General features: G+C 47.4%; 3 protein-coding genes across 3 annotated transcripts; 1 reads left to right on the forward strand and 2 right to left on the reverse strand.

Annotated features, from left to right (window-relative positions):
* Positions 1 to 253: 253 nt before the first annotated feature.
* Positions 254 to 6,885, reverse strand: GGS22DRAFT_152434 (glycosyltransferase family 2 protein). The gene is made up of 3 exons (XM_047959685.1): positions 6,103 to 6,885; positions 2,391 to 6,047; positions 254 to 2,336 (listed from the first exon to the last, which is right to left on the reverse strand). Exons 1-3 carry the CDS (start codon positions 6,408 to 6,410, stop codon positions 971 to 973), a joined length of 5,331 nt encoding a protein of 1,776 aa, XP_047822654.1. The 5' UTR covers positions 6,411 to 6,885; the 3' UTR covers positions 254 to 970.
* A 3,894-nt stretch (positions 6,886 to 10,779) lies between these two features.
* On the forward strand, positions 10,780 to 17,460 carry GGS22DRAFT_152439 (glycosyltransferase family 2 protein). The gene is made up of 3 exons (XM_047959686.1): positions 10,780 to 11,519; positions 11,584 to 16,838; positions 16,895 to 17,460. Exons 1-3 carry the CDS (start codon positions 11,212 to 11,214, stop codon positions 16,924 to 16,926), a joined length of 5,595 nt encoding a protein of 1,864 aa, XP_047822655.1. The 5' UTR covers positions 10,780 to 11,211; the 3' UTR covers positions 16,927 to 17,460.
* A 4,344-nt stretch (positions 17,461 to 21,804) lies between these two features.
* On the reverse strand, positions 21,805 to 23,793 carry GGS22DRAFT_63394 (methyltransferase-domain-containing protein). The gene has a single exon (XM_047967616.1). The coding sequence runs from the start codon at positions 23,512 to 23,514 to the stop codon at positions 21,994 to 21,996; it is 1,521 nt and encodes a 506-aa protein (XP_047822656.1). The 5' UTR covers positions 23,515 to 23,793; the 3' UTR covers positions 21,805 to 21,993.
* Positions 23,794 to 25,051: the final 1,258 nt, after the last annotated feature.

A 25,051-nucleotide genomic window follows, 5' to 3' on the forward strand; every position in this document is an offset into this window, starting at 1 on the left:
GGCGTATAGAACGGCGTTATCATTGTTCCTGTTTCATGTGTATGCTTGAGGGGAATATGCTTACGTTCAGAGCTTACCCACGGGGTTTCTACTGAGTATTCCTAGGTAGATAAGTACTTGCGTGATATTTATATTAAGGAGGTACTTATCCGGACCTCCGGGTACAGAAAACTGCAACTTATCTCGAGTATTACGAGATCATGGTAATCGACGTCTGACCTGAGAAATGACCTCAACTTCTAATTGGCTATTACCCTATTGTATGCCTTTCGAGTAAGCAGTGAAAGACCAAAAGTAGATATACTCGACCGCCACGATAACCAAGCACTATGCCTCCATACCTAACAACAGCTCAAGTCAAATAAGCACATTTCACTACAACATAAAATTCACACATCCCCCAAACCAAAAATATTATTGAAGATTTCCGAGATTGATATTACCTAGCACGACCACCATACTCGCCACCCAACAAGGAGAGGGAAGCCTAACGATGTGACAATACCTATCCATTATATGCGATGACGACGACGACGACATGAACAACGAATCTACTATAACAACAACGATGCTATGCAGCGTACTTTATAAAAAGATATAATCCGACCGCCGATAATTCCCGTAATCCCAAAACCCGATAAAAATGAACGATCGATCGGGACCAAAAACAAACAACGATTCCGGCAGTACCTACTTAGTTTTTTCATCTTCTAAAAGAGGAAAAAAAAATAAAGGATCGACGCCACGAATTACATGGTACTCTTTTCTTCTCTTGTGCACCAAACTACGACATGATTCTTCTTCTGAGGGATGATCCCAGACCCTCCCTTAAAAAACATTGCTTCTTGTCATATCAAACATGATCAACCTGTGTTTTCTTAATTATATGTACATCCAGATTTCCAGATTACTCCTCCACGTTTTACAATTATCTTCCTTAGATTAAAAACGCAAATAGACGACGTAGCGTTTACATGTTAGCCAGCTCGTTATCGATATGGCGGTCCAGGAACGTCCTACGTTCTCCTGATAACTCTGTGTGTAGTCGCTGCTCGACCAGGGCGCGGACTTGCTTCTTGGTGACCGTGTCGAGGTCGACCTCTCGGAGCACGGATTGGATGGCGTCGATGATCATACCATCGTCAGGGCCAACGTGACCTCGTTGGAAGTCGAAGGATGTGGTGGATTGGTGACCTTGACCTAATGGTGCGCGAGCACCACCAGCAAAGCCAAGAGTGGCGTTGGAAGCACGGTGCATGTCAAACTGTGGTGAGTTGTTGGATACCGCGCGAAGATTGCTCATACTACGTTGGTGGCTGGGACCATCTTGGTAGGGCGATTGCATGCGTTTGGCATCACCAAACGAAGCAGTAGATTGCCGGTGTGCAGGGTTGTCGGTATACGCACCATATGCGGACTGTCGCATGTTCTGGAATGGAGCAGGCGAGTGAGGGGGCATGTATCCGCCACGGCCCTGGAGACCGGTAAGGACTGAGGGCTGTCTGACAGAAGAGTAGACGGATTTCATGTCGTCCATCTCATATTGATCATCATAGATATCCATTCCCTTTTCGCTGTGCATGCCACGGCGACCAGGTAGATTGTTCAATGCAGCGTAGTCATCCCATCGTTGCAGTGGGATGGATCTGGGATCAAAGCCTTCGTCGTCCACCGCGACCAACTGTTTATTACCTTTCTCACCAATGACGATACGTGTATTACCCCACGAGAAGTTGTCTTGGTTCCAGAACGAGTAGATCGGGAGAATGAACGAGTAGACGGGGAAGGCTAGTAGGTAGATGATCATCCATCCGATGTGTTGCCATTGTCTCTTCAAGATGAAGATGAGAGCCTGAAGACCGTACACTGCAGCAATCATGATAATGGAAACGAGAGGCAATGGGCCAGTATGGGTGATGACTCGGTAGAGAAGATAACCTAGGTAAACACAGGTGGCAGGGAGAATGATGGTTCCGGTAAGATCGATGAAGACGATGAATCGCATAGAGAAACAGCAGAAACCGCACATATCCTTGAGCAACATAAGCTCAGCCAGATTGTGGATAGTTGAATTAATCCATCGACGTCGCTGTGAGAGCAAGACGCTCCACTCTTCGGGGGCAGCAGTTTGACAATAAGCATCAGGAATAAACTTGTACGACATGTAGGGGAAATGCTTCGTCATGAGTGTTGTCAGATATCGATCTTCACCGAGGGACAACAAATTCTTCTTGTGCAGAGTGTCGACGTTGCAGATACTGTAATCCTTGATCATGCCATCGGAAATAATCAATGGTTTTCCCTTGTCGGCAGTGCGCAGACGGTACATGGAGAAACTAAGGACCGTATTAGTAACACAATTAAATATAGAGAGAACAGAAGGAACTCACCATCCGGGAAGACAAGTAACGCTACCAAATAGAGATTCGAAAGCCTTTGCCAGGTGATGAGAGATAAAGTACTCATAAACCTGGATCATACTCCACCATGATCGTTGCTCGTTTTGTAATCCAGTTTCACCGCAAATACCAGCAATCTTCGAGTTATTCGCGCAAGCAGCCACAAGACGGTTGAGAGAGTCTTCTCGTACACAAGTATCGGCATCCACCATCAAGAGATATTCGTATAGCTCAGGGTCAACACCGATAATGTTGTTGATCTGGTGGAAGATTTCGAGTTCAAGAGGGTTCATAGGAGCACGGTGGTGAACACGGTTCAGGAAGCTCATCAGCAAAATCTGAGAGTCACGCTTGCCACGGTTACCAGGCTTAGCCTTAGATTGTTCCGATTCCTTGCCCACTTTAACGATAACGATGTAGGGAACCACATTGCCTTCATATTCGTACAGACCAGAGTAAACCTTGCCGTAGTTGAGCTGTTCGCTGCCAGTTCCGACAGACTTGAAAGGTAAGGCGGGAGGATCGACTTTGGGATCAACTCCCAGAATATCCAGAACAATCTTTGGCGTGGGTCGATCGTTACCTTGACCAACGATGACACCATCACAGATAACACAGATAAGCTTTCTCTTGTTGTCATATTGAAGCGCGGTAAGGGAATCGAGTGCGTTTCTTAAAGAGTCTTCTCCTTCAGTGTAGGCCGGGACCTGACAAATGACAAACTTATCTTGAGGAGCGGGTCGTCGTTTAGAGCCAAACTGTAATGCTGAAAGGAACTTGATCACGATGACGGAACAGATGATGATGGAGAAAGCCAGGAGAATATAGTTGTTCGCTTGACACTTAGCCGAGTAACGGAAGTCTGGTATACCAACGTAAAAGGTTTGCTTGATACAATTAAGACTGTTCAATTTGGCGGCAGTGTTTGTGGCGTTTCCCTTGGCGTCGGAAATCGCATCATTCCAGAGGGTAGTAACATCCTGTCCCGGGTTTTTCTTAACTGCGTCGATCAAATCGGTGTCCAGGAAATTGTACTGTGCAAGGTTCTTATAGTAGTCGATGGTATTGAGGTAATCTGTGAGATCGTAGATATTACCGTCGTAAGTAACCCACATGTGATTGTTATTCTTGCCATCATCTTTGACATTTTGGGCATCCCAGACCAGATCACCGTGATAGTATTCCTTTATCCTGGGTTGAAAGTTATCGCGATACCAGGTAGAAGAACGTAACTTGGTTGTCTGGTCAGCCTGGAAGTAGCCGGAGGTGTGCACACCCTGAGGCAACGTAGGAGTATTGTTCTTCTGGAGCTGAATGGTTTCAGGAATACCCAAGCCGGGGCAGGTAAGCGGAAGAGGAGCTACGAAGTACTCGTCCAAGTTTAAGCCCGCGAATTGTTGCATAAGATCACTTGTCGTGTCAATGTTGGTATCACTGTGCTGTAGCCGCCAGAAATTTGTAATGTCGTAGACCTTTCCGTGAATACTGACCCAAAAATCGTCTTGGCCTTGATGACTAGCAACTTCCGTTTGCAACCAGGCCTTGTCGAAGTTCGGACAGATGAGTTGCCCCAAGACAATAATCCAGAACACGATAAAGCCGTTTAGTAATATGATGATGAAGACCAGGACAAATTTCTCTCGCCAAGCCATCCTGACGTCTGGCCGCTTCATTCGTCCGATGTGAGTGAGGGCGAAGGAAGGAATCCACCAAGTCAAAGCCCAAACGAAACCAACCCAAATACGACGAGTGGTAGTTTGGTCGGTGGTTTCGATATGTTTTCCTTTGGCGTCAGCAGCGTCGAGGTTGCCAATGAATTCGCCATCTGGCGTATAGTAAAGTTGGTCGCGATGCTGGTCTCCCTTTGACCCTAAGCCATAATCGCCTGCATAAGCGTTGCGCATAGCAGAAGGAGTGGCAGAGGGTGCCCTCATCTGGCTCTGTGCAAAGGTAAGCTGGCTTTGGTTGCGCTGATGACTGTTGAGGAGCTGATCCCGGCTACTGTTGGAGTTATGGTCGGGAATTTGAGGGGGGAAGAAGTCATTGGTGAACCCTCTTTCGAGGCCAGGGGTGCTAAACATGCTATTCATACCACCGGCCGCAGGATCTTGGGCTGGCTTTAGATCAAGCATGCTTTCAGCCTCCCACCAAGCAGTCTCGCGCATCCAGACTCTCTCCTTGCCAATCACAACTTCACCGTTGCTCCATCCTCTCTCGAGGATCCAAGTCTCGATGCCATCTCGACCCTCTCTACAGCCTAAGGGAGCAAAACGAGTTGAAAATTCGTCTAGATCAAAGTCCGCCGTGAAATCCAAGTTCTTGTTGCGGCGATTGGCCCACTCGGGGAGTCTCCAGGCGCGTAATTGGCGTGAGACCGTGCCAGCCGACCAAGCGGATGTGATCGAGGGCAGAGCAGCTAAACTCGCGGGAGCCTCATCAGTCGGGTGGAGTGATAAATGATACCATACGCGACTAGTGTTTAAAACAGCGGGAAGATCTAATCGTGCATTTTGGCCCAAGTTGATACCTTGACCAGGAACAGGGAAAAGCAGCTTCTTCAAGAAACCGTCTTCATCGCTAGCGAAACCAGCCTTCTCCAAAACTTCTTCTCTCTTCTCAAGTTCATGTTGTCTTGCTCGTGCAACTGGGCCATTCATAATTCCTAGATCGGGCGCAACCTCCGCAACGGCATTCTGCGTCTCTCGTAAAACTGAGCTTCCCACAGCTACTGCGTCCACACCGTCTTCTTTCATTTCGGCATTAATTCCAAGGCTGTCATCGAAAATACCACGCATAGCAATCGCTTTTCCGAGGTTAGGATCCGGAATTTCCACAACAGTAATGCATACAGTATCGCCGTTCTCATCCGGGGTTGGTGTCCTATGTCCGTCGAGGGACTCTTGGCCATCTCGTATGCGAGACATTTGGAGGGCAATGGTTTCGTTGGCCTTGGTGACGACCCAGTCGACTAGAGCCTCGTACAGTCCTCCAACTAAAGTTCGTCTATCATCCGTTGAGCATTGTCTAGCTAAAACTTCGGGATCAAGACCAAGTAACCCGCCAACATCTTCACAGACATCGTCAAGAACATCATCGTCAACGTTGTAGTCCAGAGTGTTGCCGAGTTTCAGAAGTCCAGCAAGGGTCGAGATGAAGTTCCGATGAGCTGCGCCCTTGATGCCAATGTCTTTAAGAGCAGTTCGGAAGTCATCCGCGGCAGCGCCATCGTCGGCCGTTGGAAGATATGAAGGAGGGTTATAAGTCCCGGACTTGGCTAATAGCGAATAGGTAGAGGCAGACTTGAGACCCAAAAACTCCCTTTCTGCGGGTGTTGAGGCGGATGTGAGAAGATAGTAAAAGACGTCAAATGCGCGATAGCCAGCCTCAGCAGGTATGTCAAGAAGGCCCTTCACAGTATCGATACCGCCCTGTGATAGCGCTACACTGGCGGCATGTAATGTTCCAGTGAGGTTTAATGTCAGTGTTACTGCCAAGGCAGATTGACGCGGCGTTGATGGGTTGTATGGCGTTACGCATCGTATGAAGGGTTGTATTACTTCAAGGGCAGTATACAGAGACGAAGGAATAGAGAGGGGCAGAGATGACAAAAATGGGTTCAACAACGAGGGTGTTGATTGATGAAGAGACCTAGATTACCTGTAAGCAACAAACTGATGGAGATTAGTACACGAATACTACATACCCTAGAATGATACAGCCATCCTCTGCTCGACGCCTAGCATGTTCCCAAGCTCTGGCTGCCAAGTTAGGGTCTACAGTTCCTCCAGTCCTGCCGTCTGGCCCCGCTTGAGTCGCCGTGAGCCATGTGTTGACGACGAGACTCGTTCCAGCGTCTAGTCGATAGGGTTGAGACGAGAGATAGATATTATGAATGCCGTTTAACAAGGTAGTTGTTGACACTTGAGTTGATTGTTGTCCGGCGCCTCGGGGGCCTCCAACGGAATCGGAAGCCACCGAGTACATGGACATTCGGGCTTGTTGGTTAGCCATGTTTGACTCGTTCGGAACGTGTTGTCCTTGCGGACAATCACGACAATGCTTCACTCCAAATCTGCTACTAAAGCGATCGAGTATCTATAATATCGGCGACGGGTTCAAATTAAGGCGCTCATATAGTCTTCAGGAAATCAAAGACTATTGAGATTTTTTTATGATATTATAAACAGTTTCGACGGGGCGGTTAACGAAGGTATGTCGAATAGATCTTCTCGAGGTGGATAGTATTATCGGGGGTAATGATGATCGGGATGGGGTTGTTCGCAGGGCAACAAAGCACTATTACCCAATGCTATAAAACAATTACAAGCAATAGCAATGATTAGAAGCGATAGACTATCGTCACCAGAGCGAGTGAGGTGACAGATGAGAAGGTTGCAAAAGTGTAAAAACAAGAGAGAAACGACAACGAGTTGATGCTTGTAACAAGACAACAAGGACAGTGAGTGTGAGACAGGGAGACTTCCTGTATGCCGTATGGGATAATGCTCCCCTATGATGAAAAAAAAAGGTCCAAGGAAATATGGGCAGATCGGTACCCTCGAAAAGGTACAAAGCACAGTGCGACAGAACTGTCTTGGCGTAGGGCTTAGAATAGACTAGCTTGTATCTAATTTTTCCCTGCCCCTGGGGAGGCTCTTAAGTAGAAAGGCTAAGAGAGCCCTGGAGCTGTAAGAGAATTGGTAAGATTGGCAAGCGTGGTACACACATGCGCAGTACACACCTGGCAATTACGAGGTACCTGTGTCCGGGCAATCACGCTAACATTTGGGAGTACATAGTGCAGTGTAGTGCGCTGTAACTACTTACACCTGTACAGACACTAACACGCTAACAGATTACTATGGGATTATAGTACAAATCACGATAGTGCTGTCTTTGGTATTGAGGCGTGCTGATCCCTCTTCCTTTTCACGGACCCTACCAGCTGTAAAGCGAGTCTAGCAAGAGCCTAAGGGGAAGAGCTGGGAAAGTCCCTGGTCACTTTTTAGGAGGATACTCTCCAGGGTTCCGCCCGACTTCCCCGATTCAGAAGTATCACAGGGATTTCATCAGGGAATTTCACAAGATGATCGCTGATCGAGCGAGACAACAAGAGTGAAGAGATTTGTATCGAAGCCGGTGGGAAGCAGGAAGATAACTAAAGAGAATTCAACTCATTATTACTACAATATACTTGGTATGCAAGTTCGGGACAAGAACTGCGAGAACTACAAAAAAACCGACGTGGCATCACAGATAATTCTTACAATTCGTTGGTTTGTTTATCGCATGACAAATTGGCATGGGATGATTCTGGTTTTACACGAACTAGGCCCTGCGAGCCGTTCGCGTGTTAGGTGAGCGGAGAAAGAAATACGAAGCGGCCAAATGGGAATGGCACTTTATGGCAGACAACTCCAGTCGATCAGGTCGATTAGCCTTCTCGAACTTCGAAGCACCACTTTTATTTATTTATTTTTGTCTTTTTTGTCTTATGCCCTCCAAGAGTGCCCCCCCAAGAGGTCCAATTGCACCAATTGCCACAGCCACATAAAAAATCATTATGCATACCTAGCAGCCTAGGTACACACACTTCCTCAATACGAGAACTACCCATTTTAGGTCGTTTTATTTTCCAGCCAAGAATTTTAACGCTTTTTCCGTTGCCTGTCTTTCAGGCGTCGAGAAGCTTTCGAAATGAACGGCATCATCGTTGACGGGTACAACGTAAAAACAGTGGTAAAACGTTTAACTATAGCGAGGTTTGACAGATGTATAATTCAGTCCGGCTTCGCGAATAACCTTAACCTTGGTGCTTTGCATTTTGACGGGAGTCTGTTTTGGTGTGACTTGTCATTTTATAACTCTATTAGCTAGGTAAGTAACTGTATTGGTGTGTGAAGTGTATGTATTCCCCTGACCTTTGCATCGATTGTAGCACGTCAGCCGACGACAAGCAAAAATGAGCGAATCACCTACTCAAGGATTGCAACATTCCTCAAGCAGATCCCATGAGACACAATACAGTTTACTGCATTTCTCGGTCAAAACATATTCTCTTGCGTTGGTAGAAAAAGCTGCGTGCAATAGACAATGGCCAATTCCTTGTCAATTCAAGCTGAAGTCTCTCGTCAGCTTAGCGGTTGTTTAGTCGTCTTCTGTTATATCATATGTCTCTCTGGTGCAATGTTATTAGTTGGTAGAAAGCCATCGCATCCTACACAAGCCTCAGGCGTCGCCGGCGTAGATGTTGGCTTGTTAAAAGGCTTTTACGCTGACACGGCATCCAAATACTAGGTAGGTAGGTAACATTGCTAGCCGCAAAGGGAATTGCCGTTTTATAGGGATCGTGTGCGGATATGCAGCCGGCCATCTTGTGTTTGTACGACGATATCCTGACCAAACCCGAGGATCTATTTACATGTGCGTATGTCACCATGCATGCCGTTCTTATTCGAGTATTTGACTTGTTCGTCCGACTAACAACAACCTATCAATCCCATAATCCTAATAGTCTATCCGAACATTTACAAAATGGAGGTAGATCGAATTCGGGACCGCGAGCACGCGGGGTTAATCTGAATTATGGATGGCAACAGTGGATTTGTTTGTTGATTCTGTCTCAGACATACGCCTAGTACGTAAATAAGTATCATTATTAATGATGCTCGGTGTTTTCCCCAAATTGCTGACATGCGTCAATCTACTTCATGAGTAGAGTATCAGGAACGTAGGAGGTAAACAAAAAGTCCATTCCTACTGTGCATAGTACTGTGTATGTAGGTACATACATGTAGGGATGCATTTTTAAAATACAGTATTTTATTTTTATATATTATTCATGTATTATACTGTATTTTATATAAAACACGTATTTTTCGGGATCCGGATTAACTTTTCGGTACTTAGATAAGATGCCCCACCCCCGCTAAATTTGGGTGTAGTCTCCATATTTATGAAGTACCTTTTGGGACCCACCTTTTAACCTAAAACGTACAATTCTAAGTATGTATTTCGACCAATTAAAATCTGGTCCGCACCTAAGATTGAATAGTAGACAGGTGCATATATCGAAGACTATCTTTTACTTGTTATTGTTGCAGTTGCTATTGCTGTTGTTATTACTATTACTGTTGCTAATTTATTCTATTGCGCGATAAAGGTAAATATTGAAGCTATTCAGAATATTACTAGTACTGGAGCGATTGCTTGTGTATGTAATCAATTATACCCGGAAGTGGATAATCCGGTTCCGAGTATAATACATATTATACGTATTTTACAGGGGTATCATATTATTCGTGTATTTTATTTTAAAATACGTATTTTATGCACCCCTACATACATGTCTACTGGGTAGATATGTACTCTTCAGCAGTGAACTCCGAATTGCCTATTACATACCTCAACCTAGTACCTATTCGTCCATTTTAAAACAACCTATGATGTAGTTGTCGATATCTTCATTTTCCAAGGCCCAGATCGATTCCATCTTGATAAAAGACAGTGACGATGCCACAATCCGTAGGATCCGGTAAACCCAACATTACCGGCTTCTGATTCCTGGAAGCGATGTTGTCATTGTACCTGGGATTTCAGGGTGATTTTCAGCGTCTGGACTTTCAGTTATTGAAAATCCAAACCCCCTGCTGGTTAACTCCGTACAGGCGCTGGGTCTGGTATGGGTTAATATGGGTCGTATGGGTCAGATTCCTTAGATCTTGCTAGAAAGCTGGGAAAGTTAGGGGGTAAAGAGAACGTTCCATTACACCACCTCGTTGCCTCACCATTTTCTCAGCTCCGTGAGCTTCCACTCATTTTTTCATTGAAGTCGAAGATCAGCTTTTACGGGGGAAATAAAGCAATGATCAAAAGATGCTCATGATTGTACGTACATATGTAAGTTTCGATCGCTCCGAGAACAAGTCGAGGCTTTCGGGGCCACCAGATGCACCACAAAAGGTCGTACATCCTCGTCTCGCATCCATCATGCAGGTATCCAAGAAAATTCCGGGCGATTCGATCAATGTGTTCGTGAGACCTGCTAAACGTGCTAACATTAATACTTAGCGTAAGGTACTAGAGTTACTGGAGGTACTAAAGGTACTAAAAGCACTAGGGCTAGGGCACTGTACGTGATACGGAGTACATTCCCTGAATCTGCCGTCCGCGACTAGCGAGGATTGAAAGGTAAAGCCTGGGCCAATGAAAGGCAAGAGGGTCACAGCGTACCCTCCCCAAGACTTCGTATGATGTGAATCTTCGCCTCGGGATCCCTGTCAGCTAAGCTAGGCTATGTACTTAGTCAAGACTAGACCACTATGCGTGGGAGGAAGCTGCAGTTAGCCGTGCACTGTACAGTCAGGTACCTACGTAGTTTACAAAAATAAACCTGTTCAAGGGCGACTCCGTCCGTATTGACTCTGAAGTCTCCTTTCATCGAATCCAACACCTGTGAAGCAACTGTTTGGAGAGAGCCTCAACTTTTCCGGCTTTTCTCTTTTCCTGTTTGTTTCCCATCGCTTTTCATTTTAATCGATATACACTCGTTTCTGTATACTAATGTACACTCGCTACGCGTAATTGTTGCTTGTTGCTGTGGGAGATAATTCGTAACATCGTTGTCGAAACACAAAGCGATAGAAATCAGGGGAACCACCTTTTCGCTCGTTGTAAAAAGTTTTGCTGAACTTTTCCCGAATCCGAATCGACCTATCTTTCTTAAAGCACACGAAGCGTCGAGCGGCGCTGAACAAATTCTACTGAGTCGTCAGTCCATCGATAGGCGCCAGCCTTTGGCCCTTGATCCAACATGGCTCTCAACCTCCCATCGATGGGCGGCAGCGGAGGGGCCCATACGCAACCATCGTTGCCCTCTCTGCCCGCCCATCTCCAATCCGATACACACCTGACCGCACATCTCGCTAGTCGTTTCCATGTTGCCATCCCGACAGCTCGTCTATCCTCCCATGCCCTCATCTCCCTAAACACCTATACCTCGTCAACCAAGGGCCTCGATGGGGGTAAGGAAGGGAGCGCCATGGCCGGCGCTGAAGATATGGCCGACAGAGCTTTTCTCAGGTTGGGACATCGCACTGAAAACCAGGCGATTATATTCCTGTACGTTGGTCAAGTAAAAACATTACGCATCGCGGTCATGAGTAGAAACTAACAGGATCACTAGGGGAGAATCCGGCTCTGGTAAAACCACCATCCGATCTCATCTGCTAACTTCGCTCCTAAATAAGTCTTCTACGCCGTTGTCGAGCAAGATCTCTCTTGCCGCGTACGTTTTCGATACGCTTACTACCACGAAGACGGCGACAACACCAACCGCTTCCAAGGCTGGTCTATTCTACGAACTCCAATACGATACCGCCTCGACCACCAACCCTCTACTAATTGGTGGTAAGTTATTGGATCATCGTCTCGAGCGAAGTAGAATTACCGATGTGCCAACCGGAGAGCGTAACTTCCACGTCTTATACTACCTTCTCTCCGGAACTAGTGAGGCAGAGAAGACGCATTTAGGTATTGATACGCCAAGAGATGCAGCAGGGCAGAGACGATGGAAATATTTGGGCCATCCTACCCAGCTAAAGGTCGGTATCAACGATGCTGAAGGCTTTCAGCTTTTCAAGACGGCCTTGCGAAAGTTGGAGTTTCCGAGAAGTGAAATCGCCGAGGTTTGTCAGATATTGGCATGTATCTTACACATTGGACAACTCGAATTCGAAACGACCTCGAACACCACCGCTACGGGGGATGACAGCGGCGGTTTCTCTCATGAAGGAGGCCAGACTATCACGGCTGCGCGAAACAAGGACGTGTTGGGAATTATCGCCGCTTTCCTTGGTGTCAGCTCCCAAGATCTTCAGAACACGATGGGATACAAGACCAAGATGATCCATCGCGAACGCGTGACGGTTATGTTAGACCCCAACGGTGCCCGCGCTAACGCCGACGAGCTAGCCAGGACGTTGTATTCACTTCTCGTCGCATACGTGATTGAGAATATTAATCAGAAGATATGCGCGCCGGAGGAATCGATTGCAAACACCATCAATATCATTGATTTCCCCGGTTTCTCCCAGCAGTCTTCTACTGGCTCTGCTCTTGATCAGTTACTCAACAATGCTGCCGTCGAGTCTCTCTACAACCTAACTCTTCAAAACTTCTTCGATAGAAAGGCCGATATGCTAGATACCGAAGAGGTCACCGTTCCTGCGACAAGCTACTTTGACAACTCAGATGCTGTGAAGGGACTTCTTAAGCCTGGGAACGGCCTGCTAAGTATTTTAGACGATCAGACAAGGCGACACAGGACGGATATGCAGTTTCTAGAAAGCTTGAGGAAGCGCTTCGAGGGCAAGAACCCAGCTATTAATGTGGGTTCTGCGACAGCCAGACTGCCCGGAAGTAATTTCATGTCAGAGAATACGGCAGCCACCTTCGCTGTGAAACATTTCGCCGGTGAAGTCGACTACCCCATCAAAGGACTGGTCGAAGAGAATGGTGAAGTCATTTCCAGCGACGTCATGAACTTGATCAAGTCCAGCAAGAGCGAATTCGTCACTCGTCTTTTCGGCCAAGAGGCTCTCCAAACAGTTATGCATCCTCAAGAAAGGACTACTGTTATGCAAGCATCTGTGAGCTCCAAGCCCATGCGAGCGCCCAGTGTCATGTCAAGGAAGACTGGCCGCAACATGGGATCTCGAAGATTTCGCCGACAAGATTCTGTGGACGACTTCGGTGGCAGCGAGGCAGGAGATAGAGAGAGAGGAGAGAGCCGTGCAAGGGGCGAGCCGAGGAAATCCAGTATGCACCATTCAGAACAGGGAGCATCTGGTCAGTTCTTGTCTTCACTTGAAAATGTGAAACAAGCAATTACTGCGCCAAATACCAATGCCTACTTCGTATTCTGTCTCAAACCAAACGATAGAAGGATTGCGAACCAATTCGACAGTAAATGTGTTCGTACCCAAGTACAGACGTTTGGTATTGCTGAGATAAGTCAACGGCTAAGGTCGGCTGACTTCAGCTTATTCTTACCCTTTGGCGAGTTCTTAGGCCTTAATGACGCCGAGGCTATCCTCGTCGGCAGTGAGCGAGAAAAGGTCGAAGCCGTAATCCAAAACAAACAATGGCCGAGTAATGAAGTGCAAGTCGGTTCCACCGGTGTGTTCCTGAGCGAGCGCTGCTGGTTGGAGATTGCGCAGTTGGGTGATGGTTCGTCCAACCGTTATGCGTCTGATGCTGGGGACGGATCAACTCCCGGCGAGTTGCCATTCGGAGCTTCGAAGGAACGGTTAGTCATGGGTAATGCACAGTACACGGATAAATCTCGAGGCGGGTACTTCGGCAGCAATGATATTGATGCCCGTTCTGATGCTGGCGCTTCGGCCTTCGGAGCCGGCGACATGTTCAAGAATCTGGACACCAGAGAACAGATGGCCGAACGTGGCAACGAGAAGTCACTAGTAGAAGTAGAAGAGTTCAAGGACAGCCCTAGTCGAAAACGATGGGTGTTCATGGTCATGGTCATGACCTGGTTTATTCCCGACTTTCTCATCCGCTGGATGGGTAGGATGCCTCGCAAGGATGTCCGACAGGCCTGGCGAGAAAAGTTGGCTATCAATATGATGATTTGGCTCAGTTGTTTAATCGCCGCCTTTTTCATCGTCGTCTTCCCTCAGGTCATTTGCCCGAAGCAGTACGTTTTCAGTTCCGAAGAACTTTCGGCCTATAACGGCAAGGATGGAAACTCTGCCTACGCCTCCATCCGCGGTCAGGTTTTCGATATCTCCAGTTATGCTCCTGCTCACTATCCTCCTTACCTTGCTACCAAGTCCTTGACTCAATATGGTGGACTGGATATTACTTCCTTGTTCCCAGTCCAGGTATCAGCTTTGTGCAAGGGCAAAGACGGATCAGTGAATCCTGCTGTCACGTTAGATTACAAGTCGACAAACGTCAGTGGTTCAGCTAGTGTCGTTAGCAGCCAGGACCTCAACGCCCATTACCATGACTTCCGCTCCTTCACCGATCTGCCTCAACCTTTCTGGTTCTATGAAAAGATGCAAATCTTGAAGTCATGGAAGAAGGGCACAATCGGTTACTCGGCACAATATGTCGCTACCCTCGGGACTAAGCAAAACTCCATCGCTATTCTAAATAATCGTGTGTACGATCTTACCAAGTATCTCGTTGGTGGCCGCCACGTCGTTGTTAAAGAGGGCGAAGACATGCCAACCGATCCTGATATTGTCAACTTCATGGATAACCTGGTTGTAGACCTTTTCCAGCAGAAGGCCGGTTCTGATGTGACCAAGCTCTGGAACGCTCTCGATATTGACTCTGGTATGCGCGAGCGTATGCAACTTTGTCTCGATAATCTCTTCTACGTCGGTGACGTTGACACACGAAATTCAACTAAGTGTCAGTTTGCTCAATATCTCATTCTCGCCGTTTCTATCTTGCTTTGCACCATTATCGGATTCAAATTCTTGGCTGCTCTTCAGTTCGGAGGCAAGAATGTTCCCGAGAACCTTGACAAGTTCATCATGTGCCAAATCCCTGCGTATACCGAAGATGAAGAATCTTTGCGCCGTGCCATCGACTCCGCTGCTCGTATGCGTTACGATGATAAGCGCAAACTGCTCGTCGTTATTTGCGATGGTATGATTATCGGTCAAGGCAATGACAGACCAACCCCTCGCATCGTTCTCGATATTCTAGGTGTGTCTGAGACTGTTGACCCCGAGCCTTTGAGCTTCGAATCTCTCGGTGAGGGTCTTAAGCAGCATAATATGGGCAAAGTTTACTCCGGTCTATACGAAGTCCAAGGTCACATTGTCCCCTTCTTAGTCGTTGTCAAGGTTGGCAAGCCGTCTGAAGTCTCCCGCCCTGGAAATCGTGGTAAGCGAGATTCGCAGATGGTCATGATGCGTTTCCTCAACCGTGTCCACTACAACTTGGCTATGAGTCCGCTAGAGCTGGAGATGTATCACCAAATTCGGAATATTATTGGGGTAAACCCCACGTTTTACGAATTCATGCTGCAGATCGACGCTGATACGGTCGTGGCACCCGATTCGGCTACTCGCATGGTTTCTTCTTTCTTGGACGATACACGGCTGATCGCTGTATGTGGTGAAACCGCCCTCACGAACGCAAAGGGTTCCTTCGTTACTATGATCCAGGTCTACGAATACTATATCTCGCACAATTTAGTCAAGGCTTTCGAGAGTTTGTTCGGTAGTGTCACTTGTTTGCCAGGTTGTTTCTCTATGTACCGCATCCGCGCGGCTGAGACGGGTAAGCCTCTCTTTGTCAGCCGCGAAGTCGTCGAGAACTACGCTACAATTCGTGTCGATACCCTACACATGAAGAACCTGCTGCATCTTGGTGAGGATCGTTATCTAACGACTCTACTCCTCAAATTTCACTCATCATTCAAGACGAAGTACATCTTCAGCGCCCACGCATGGACCATCGCCCCCGACTCCTGGCAAGTCTTCCTGTCCCAGCGACGTCGTTGGATTAACTCAACCGTGCACAACTTGGTGGAACTCATCCCAATGGCTCAGCTTTGCGGTTTCTGCTGCTTCAGTATGCGTTTCATCGTGTTCGTTGATCTGTTATCCACTGTTGTCCAGCCCGTAACGATAGCCTATATCGTCTACCTCATTGTGCTAGTCTGCACCTCGACATCGGTCATTCCTATCACAGCCTTCGTCATGCTTGGCGCTATCTACGGTTTACAGGCTATTATCTTTATCCTACGTCGTAAGTGGGAAATGATTGGATGGATGTTGATGTATATCGTCGCCGTTCCCGTTTTCTCATTCGCCCTGCCCCTATATGCCTTCTGGCACATGGACGACTTTAACTGGGGTAACACTCGTGTCGTTGCTGGAGAGAAGGGCAAGAAGGTCGTCGTCACAGACGAAGGCAAATTCGACCCTGCCTCGATCCCGCGCAAGAAGTGGGAAGAATACCAGGCCGAGTTATGGGAGGCTCAGACCAGCCGAGGCGGCGATGACACTCGCTCTGAGATCAGTGGCTTCAGTTACGCAACCAAACCTGGCATGCACCTTGGTGTTGCAGAATACCAATACGCAGCGTCGCGTCCAGGATCAACCACCGGCCAGATTCCACCATACGACATGAAGAATGCTGGCTACGCGAGTCGCATGTCTTTCGCCCCTACTGAAAACCGAATGAGTCATTTCGGCGGTTCACAGTTCTTCGGCAACCAACACGATGTAGAGATGTCCAACCTCGCAGGCATGCCAAGCGACGATGCTCTTCTAGCAGAAATCCGCGAGATCTTACGTACGGCAGATCTAATGACCGTGACGAAGAAGGGCATCAAGCAGGAGTTGGAGAGGAGATTTAATGTTCCCCTCGATTCCAAGCGATTATACATCAACAGTGGTATGTATTCATCCTTCCCTCATATTATAAATGATAAGTACTAACAGCACGATTAGCAACGGAGGCGTTGTTGTCGGGACAATTATAGAAGTCGGTCGGCACGTAGCGAAATTTTATGTCTCTGCATATACTCGGGTGGCCATGTTTTCATTAAGACTATATACATAATATACCACATTAAATATTCTGAAAGGAGAATGGAGGGGGCAACTCATCAAACGGGACCAGAATATGTCACATCTATCTGGGTTTGGACCACGGGAAATCATTCGGTGGCAAAGGGATTTTTCGAAAAGCAAAAAGCTGAAGCTGAAGAAGCCATATATCTATGTTATTACTCTTGGGATGTCATCTAACGAAGACCAAGTTTGGAATCCGGTGCCGAAATTCATGTTTTTTGTTTCGAGCGCTTTCGCGAAGTAGGTACCTAATAATGGAAATAATATTGGGATAATCTATTCCTATAATTATCATGTTTTTCTGAGAGATATGGTTGGTGATTGAGATGGTGGGAGTTTTGGATACCTTGATTCGAGGGGAGTTGTTCATGTTGAGTTTCGTGTTCATCATCGCTACTTAGCTATAGTAAATATTCATCGCAAATATTCGTTATTAGGGCTTCAATGATTAGGTTTCTGTAGTTCCGGCTTCCTCATACTTAGTATCCTTTTGACTCATATCGCCAATTAGGTAGGTAGGTAGATTATCGTGGCCCTTCTATTCCACTACTTTCTTGTCTCAGCCACTCTACTAATTCTACAGCAATTTTCGGAGACGTTTTCTCACTTCTATTATTCGTAGTCCCCCCTCTCAAACTCATTGGTTTTACCGCGCAAATGACAATGAGCAATTAGTTTCAAGAAAAGTGTCGTATACAGGAAGGGGGAGGCAAGATGATAGAAAATATAATTTTGTGTTAGGGGTCAATCATTAGAACATGTGATGTCTGTTCAGATGTTGCTTTAGTTCCGTCAACTTCAGCACGACTTCATACATGTCTACATACCTACATATGTCGTCTTTCCATCTCCATATTTCGTGTATTAATATGTCTCAACTTCGGTTCTCCTTTCCAACATACATACATATATACGATCCGAGCGTTCCGTATATGTACCTGAAAAATTCATAGAGTTTCGGTCCCTCATATTCGGTTGAAAGGAAACGGCGATGGCGCTGTTACACCACTTCTCCTTATTAGCGTCTGATGTCAGTGCACCTGCCTGTAATATGAGAACTAACTTATTCAATGAGAACCTTAGAACCTAATGATGTCAAATATGTCTCACGTAAACCGAAATATTCTCGTAGTATCATTACACTTGTTTATGTTTAGTTCCGAGAGTTAGTTAGGTAAGTATCTTGGTTAAATGATAGCCTGTTGTTAGGTATTGTACCTACCCGTACTGCCCGTAATACCTCCTTAGCATATGCGTACAGTATCCTTTTCGCATTCGCTCATCTTGCTATACCTACATATGTAGATACCTATGTATAACACGCTCTGCAAACTTGAGCTTGTTTCTAGTTGAAATATCCGCTCAATACTAGGACATGTAAGATGTTTCCCGATGTCGATGACCTTATGTAAGTTCCGTATAACGGGAAAGCCAAAGCCAATCAGAATACAAGCCCAGTATAATCTTACAAGATCGATCATTTTCTTTAGTTCATGATCCCTGCAAAAGGTTATCTCGTATTTTGTATAGTATAGATAATATATTGGGTACCTACATATGTAGGTAGTTGACATTAATAACAACATACATCTCAATGCATTCATATGTGATAGGAATAACTTCCGAGGTGTTGTCGGCCGCATATTGCATCCCCATGTGACGATCGGTTAGCTGGGATCATCTGAATTGTCAAGTTTAGTGGAGTTGAGTTACATCCTCGCCAAAGCTAAGACCATTTCTATAGTCACTCCTATGTCATCGAGAAGAGTCTTTGAGGTGGTTGCCATTGGATTAATATAAAAATTGAAGGGCAAAGGGGCGAGGAACTGTATCAATTTGAAATAGAAGATACGATATCATAAAGGTTAAACAAAGCTCCTAGGAGATAATTAATAATATGTATATATTCTATTGGTTTCCAGGGATCTCAGTCAGCAGAAATGCTGAATTTAATCAGTTGCATCGTGACGTAACCCTAATTGATACCTAGTAGGTAGAGATATTTGCACGTGTGACTATTGATGCTGTTATAGTTGGACAATATATCCATATGGATGGTTCAATGGCCATTTGAAGTAACAATATCGGACATCCATATGAGTATTTAATACTACTAGATAGGGAGTGTTGCATGTCAAAGCGATCAATACGCCATGCAATAGTTGTTACTGTTAAACAAAAGTCTTGAACTACGGATGTCTCCAGCCCTACGCGATCAAATGAGCCCTCAGCTAAGGGGGATCTTAGCCAGGTGGAGATGTTACCCATCAGAAACCCTGCGAATCAAAAATCTAATTAGGGTCTAGGCTCTACTAGCGGCGTTCAACGGGACGGGTCTGTTTCCTAATAATGTGGAGAATTTACCACTGTCCGCAGTCGCAAGTGGTCAACAGGTGGTCAAGCACATAAGTGCAAGTGCGGAAAGATGGGAAAGCGATGATGTAGATGCAGTCGGGGGCGGAGAGAAGGAGGGGAGAAGGAGGGACCTTGATTACCTTATTTTACGCTACATTTCCGGTACCGTGGGTACGATACTACAGCTCGAAACTGATAGTGGCGTCACTATCCCAGATAAGTACATATATGTACCAGGGCATGTCCATGTCAACATTTGAACTTTGAACTGTCGTAGAAATACCTGGAACACTTAAACTTGGCTTTCTTATACTGACCTTAAATCTACCAACCAGCACATTTACGGATCACCTACCCGCCCTTCAACCTCCATTGCTCCTGTTGCATGTGCCTGTGTTACATCGTCAAGGCAGTCAGCACCTCATTCAAACTTATCATTCGTCGCCTTTCCAACGTCTCTGCACCATAACTCTCGCCAAATTTTCCTGATCGCCGATTCGATTTGATTCAGACACACACTACAAACTTCACCACATTACAACACTACGGCACTACACCACTCTCGTTTTTGTTTTGGTTCACGACACGACATACCTTAGCACTTAGGACCTACCAGGTATTCTATCAGGTAGCCCATTAGGTAGCCCGTAGCCCGTACCCAACTGCGGCGCTTGCGTCTTTCCCCCACTTCGATCTTGTTCTTCTTAATACTCCAAGATCGACTGTTCTGCGACCAACCCGACAGTCATTACAGCTTATCCTAAGCCATCGTGTCGAGTTAAAATGTAAGCCCGCCATTGCACGCCCCTTCGCATCAGGTTCTACCATCAGTTGCACCCTGGCTAATACTCTCTGTCTTGTAGGCATATCACCGTCAACGTGAACAATCCGACCGTTGAGGCTTCAGAGCTTCAGCTAATAAACCTCGATGTCCCTCCCGATATGACACTCGCGGACCTTCGAAGTTCCATCGAAGCCGAAGGAATACCCGCGCCGTCTCAGAACATCTATCATAATGGCCAACTCATCACCGACAATTCTAAGACCTTGCAAGAGCTTAATATCTCTGACGGTGACATGTTAGCATTGCACGTGCGGGATATGCGTGGCAACACCGGCGTCGAGCCTGCGCCTCGCGAGCCCCAGAGACGACAGGCTTCCACCCTAGCCCAAGATCCCGAACTCATCCGTCTACAAGTCCTCGGCGATCCACGACTAAGAAGCGAGTTAGAACGAGCAAACCCTACTCTTGCCGGCGCCCTCGAGAATCCCCAGAGATTCGCCCAGATCTTCCGCCAGAGTGCAGACCAGCAAGAGGAAGCTCGCCGAGCCCGTATGCGAGAGATCGAAGCTCTGAACAACGATGAGTTTAACCCCGAATCGCAAGCCAAGATCGAGGATATGATACGCCAGCAAGGTGTCATGGAGAATCTCCAAAACGCCATGGAGTACAACCCTGAATGTACGTTGCTCTTATCCAAGTGTCTTAAATCGCGCTTACTAACTTATTCTCTTACTAGCGTTTGGCCGCGTACACTTACTCTACGTCGATGTTAAGGTCAACGGCATCAAAGTCAAGGCCCTGGTTGATTCGGGCGCCCAAGCTACGATCATGTCTCCGTCTTGTGCTGAGGCATGCAACATAATGCGCCTTGTGGACAGACGCTTCGCCGGTGTGGCTCGCGGAGTGGGAACCGCCAATATTATAGGCCGCGTTCATTATACCATGCTCCAGCTTGGCACGAAACATCTCGCGGCCGCATTCACGGTCATGGAGGGGAAATCTGTTGACCTGCTGATTGGCCTGGACATTCTTAAGGGTCACCAAGCGGTCATTGATCTTGTGCGAAACAAGCTCATCATCCAAGGAGAAGAGGTGGATTTCCTCGGCGAGTCGGATATCCCCAAGGAAACTGAAGAGGCGGTTAACCAGGAACCAACCGTCCAGGGACCAGGTGGTACAACTATTGGTGCCCGATCAGGGGCCGTCACAGGTCCCCAGGCATCGTCTTCTGCAGGTCCTTCTACTTCCTCCGCGCCTATCACATCCCGACCCGCGGCCCCCGTCGCCCGTCCTCCCCAACCGCAACCGCAACCTCAAGCACAGCCCCAACGAACTTTTCCAGAAAACGATATCAACACGTTGGTGTCATTAGGCTGGGATCGACAGCAAGCTATTAACGCATTGGAGGCGACCGGTGGCAATGTCGAGTTTGCCGCTTCCCTCCTCTTTAATAACTAAGACGTAAATCTTCCACTTGCATTTGATACATAGCATACGCGATCCGAGGGGCGCAATGGCACGCCCTGATAGCATGGCAAGCTCGGGCGTGGGGTTTGATCACCACTCGATCTATTTAGTTAGTAGAGGGCGCAATCTATAGGACACTGGCAGGGACTTTTGCATGCGACCTGGAGAGAGAGCTTTAGAAAAAGGTCGTTGATTATGATATCTTTATCATCATTATATTCGGCCTAAATTTCATGCAGATACTTCCGGGCCTCGTCTAATGAAAAAAGCTATTGCAGGTTAGATATATTGGCATGACGATGCGAAGGTGAACGGTGAACGGTTATATATGTGGTGGTGGTGGTAGTTTATGGATAATATCTTAGCTCGCCTATCGCAGCTTATAGACACAGGGCTTCAGAATAGAGTTCTCCTCCTCCGGCTTGCCCTGCTCTTTCGCATCGATGAACTTGACACCGCTCTTCTTCGGGCCAGCGCCTCGACTTGATTCCTTTGACGTGGATGTAGTAGCAACAACCCCCTTCCCGACGGTCGGCGACGCCGCTTTGATGAAATGCATCTTCACAAACATCTTATTCTTCAAGTCTACCGCGCCTTGTAGCACAAACCCCCTCTTCCGCAACGCCTCCACGAACGCCGTCACATCCGTCTCCTCCCTCTTATCATCCGCCCCATCAACCTCAATAGCCAGCTCAGCCTCATCCCTCTCCCCATCCCCACCTTCTACATCCTTCCCCTTCCCCTTCTTCCCCTGCACTTTCCTCCGATGTCCAACACTATGCTCCACCGGCGCCCCTACCACCTTCTTCCCCTTCCCACCACCGACAGGACCAAACCGGCTCTTGATCTCAGCGACCCAGAGCTCGCCTTTCCAATGCAGAATGCGGTACGCCTCCTCGACGAAGTCGAGCCAGTTGGTGCCCATGAGCGCGAGGCAGAAGACGACGACGTCGACGCCGCCGTCGGGGAGCGGCAGGTTCGCTATATCGGCTTTCGTGACGAGCGCCGACGGGCTCTGCAGATCGTAGCTGAGGATCGAGAGGCGGAGTTTCTTGCATGAGGACTGCAGCGCGGAGGCGAGCTTGGCGTCGCCGCAGCCGAGGTCCGCGATCGTGCTCGTGCCGTTTGTGCGCGGGAGGGGAATCACGCCGCTCGTTGGGGGTGGCGCTGGCCGCGAGCGGTGGGGTGCGCGCTGCGAGCCCCGCGATTGGATGTCCGCGATGTACCCGTCCACGGGGTTCTCCGGCCACACGTCGACTTGTCGCCGGAAGCCCTCGTGGTACTCCTGGAACATCTCCGGCGAGTCTTGGAATAACTGGAAGGAGTCCGCGGAGGGCTTCGTGTATAATGTCTCGTTGAGATGGCGGAACCGCGCTGATACAAGCTTTTCTCGCATCGCGGCTTGCATGGGGGTTAACTTTGGCGCTGCTGGGGCTGAGGCTTTGGTTGTTTGGGTTGTTTGGGTTGTTGCTTCGGTTTCTTTCCTGTCTTTGGATTTCTTCTTTTTCTTATCCTTCACTTCCTTCCCCGGTGCGGCATCTTGCGATTCCGAGGTAGGCTTGGGTTTCTTGCTCTCAATAGGCTCGCCATTTGCCGCAGCTTTTTCGGCTTCTTCTCGTAGCCTCAACTTCCATAATTTCTTTTTCTCCTTCAGAGTCACCTTTTTGGGGCGCTCTGTAGGTCCGTCTTCATCAGATTTGGCCTTTTTCTTTGACCTTCCTTCCATAACCCGTTCCCAGAGATCTGCAACGTTGGATGATGTGACATTTGGCCCTGATGGTCTCTTGCGCTTCCTTGAATCAGTGGATTCTTCTGGAGTGGCCTTGGGAGCTACGACGGCCTCAGGTTTGAGATTATCCGCCGATACGGCCCAACCTGGTACCGCAAACATGTCTAATCAAATGTATGGATCCCGATAACTTATTTTACGGTCAAAATCCCGTTTGGAGGCCAATTCTGGAATTGTCAATGTTGAGAGAAGAGTTTTGATAAGCTTGAAGTTAATGATCAAAGTTGAAAAGTGAGTTGATGTTGGAAACTTTTTTGCAGGGATCATGAGAGAAGTGGGTACCTCCGATAATGCTGATACGGACGTATCTGCCCCACCATAACCAAGGAACCAAGAAAGTTTAAATGCCACCGTCACGTGAACTAAATCAATAATTGAGGCAGAAGGTTCGATTTCAAGGATCTCTTTTCCATTTCTTCCAATGAATATATGCTCAATTTGATACCCTCTGCATATCATCCTAGTTTTATCTAAATATATCTTTTTCATATCAGGGATCAGTCGAATTCATCAGAGCATCCACGCCTTTTAAGGTCTTCGGACCGGAATAGCTTCGTTTCACGAGCCCAACAAGATATGAGGTTATCAAACCTTCTGTGCCAAACCTCCCGATATCTTCCTTGTTTGATGACAATCACATCACATAATCTTACCAGACTCGCTTCTTGACCGCGGGTTCCCACATGATTGCTAATAGCCCACTGACTGCTGCAGAAAAAACGTGTCGTTCTTAACCTACAATGTACATTACAATATCAGTCGACAGAGCTGCTTCGTGGCTTTCCCATACAACTCATACACCTAATAGCTTTAGTACACTACATGAGCCGAACCCCACATGAGGCTGCAAACTATATGAAACATCTAGGTCATAGTCATAAAGTGGGATGACAAGCAGGATGAAGATTTTCCTGAAGAAGTCCTAGTAGGGCCGGCCAGTACTCCGAGAAGGGAAGACTGAGTGTCTCTACGTAGGATCGACGGTGACACAACGGCTGGCCGTATGCAAGCGGGCCTTTTGGTGTCGATATCAGTTGACTAAGACTGCTAAGACTCCCTAGGAACTGCTACGGTTACTGCCTGGACGGCAATATCGCAGCCTCTTGCAGTTCCCTATTCCTTGCAGTACCACATGGGAATACTTGTTGCGCAACCGCTTCAGTCTACGCAGATTTCCAACCAAAGGGTTCATGTCACTACCCGTCTCACTCATAGGTACTGACTTAATCACCGCCACAACGGCCTGCTCACTTTTGCGATCGACGCAGTTCTATTACCTAATTGATAGATGCTTTCCCTCGCTGAGGAGAAAATGATGGCATTGTCGCTGTCGCTGTCGCTGACTCTTATCATACGGAGTCACGGGATAAATATCCTGCACTACGAAACACTGTTTCTATGCCGTGGCTATGGCGCCTCGGAAATTGCTGCTGTACTTACCTAGTAGGTATGAGCACAGATTATCATCGTGGTCACGCCCGACTCCTACAGCCTGCATAAGTACCAAGACCCCTAGGTCGCTGTGCATGCACGGCTGCGTCGACCGGCGGACCTGAGACTCACTCTCCCGAGACACGCGGGTACATTAGCTTCTACGCGCCTTCTCTACCTTACCTAGTTCAAACTCGATGATGTTGGT

Source organism: Annulohypoxylon maeteangense, assembly GCF_022496945.1.
Source record: "Annulohypoxylon maeteangense strain CBS 123835 unplaced genomic scaffold GGS22scaffold_2, whole genome shotgun sequence".
In the NCBI taxonomy this organism is placed as follows: Eukaryota; Fungi; Ascomycota; class Sordariomycetes; order Xylariales; family Hypoxylaceae; genus Annulohypoxylon; species Annulohypoxylon maeteangense.

Coding starts and splice junctions, on each gene's coding strand:
- GGS22DRAFT_63394 (XM_047967616.1), bottom strand. CDS start 23,514: ATGTTTGCGGTACCAGGTTGGGCCGTATCGGCGGATAATCTCAAACCT.
- GGS22DRAFT_152439 (XM_047959686.1), top strand. CDS start 11,212: ATGGCTCTCAACCTCCCATCGATGGGCGGCAGCGGAGGGGCCCATACG. Junction 11,520..11,583: donor AACCAGGCGATTATATTCCT/GTACGTTGGTCA, acceptor CAGGATCACTAG/GGGAGAATCCGGCTCTGGTA. Junction 16,839..16,894: donor GCGATTATACATCAACAGTG/GTATGTATTCAT, acceptor CAGCACGATTAG/CAACGGAGGCGTTGTTGTCG.
- GGS22DRAFT_152434 (XM_047959685.1), bottom strand. CDS start 6,410: ATGGCTAACCAACAAGCCCGAATGTCCATGTACTCGGTGGCTTCCGAT. Junction 6,048..6,102: donor GATGGCTGTATCATTCTAGG/GTATGTAGTATT, acceptor CAGGTAATCTAG/GTCTCTTCATCAATCAACAC. Junction 2,337..2,390: donor GTTACTTGTCTTCCCGGATG/GTGAGTTCCTTC, acceptor TACGGTCCTTAG/TTTCTCCATGTACCGTCTGC.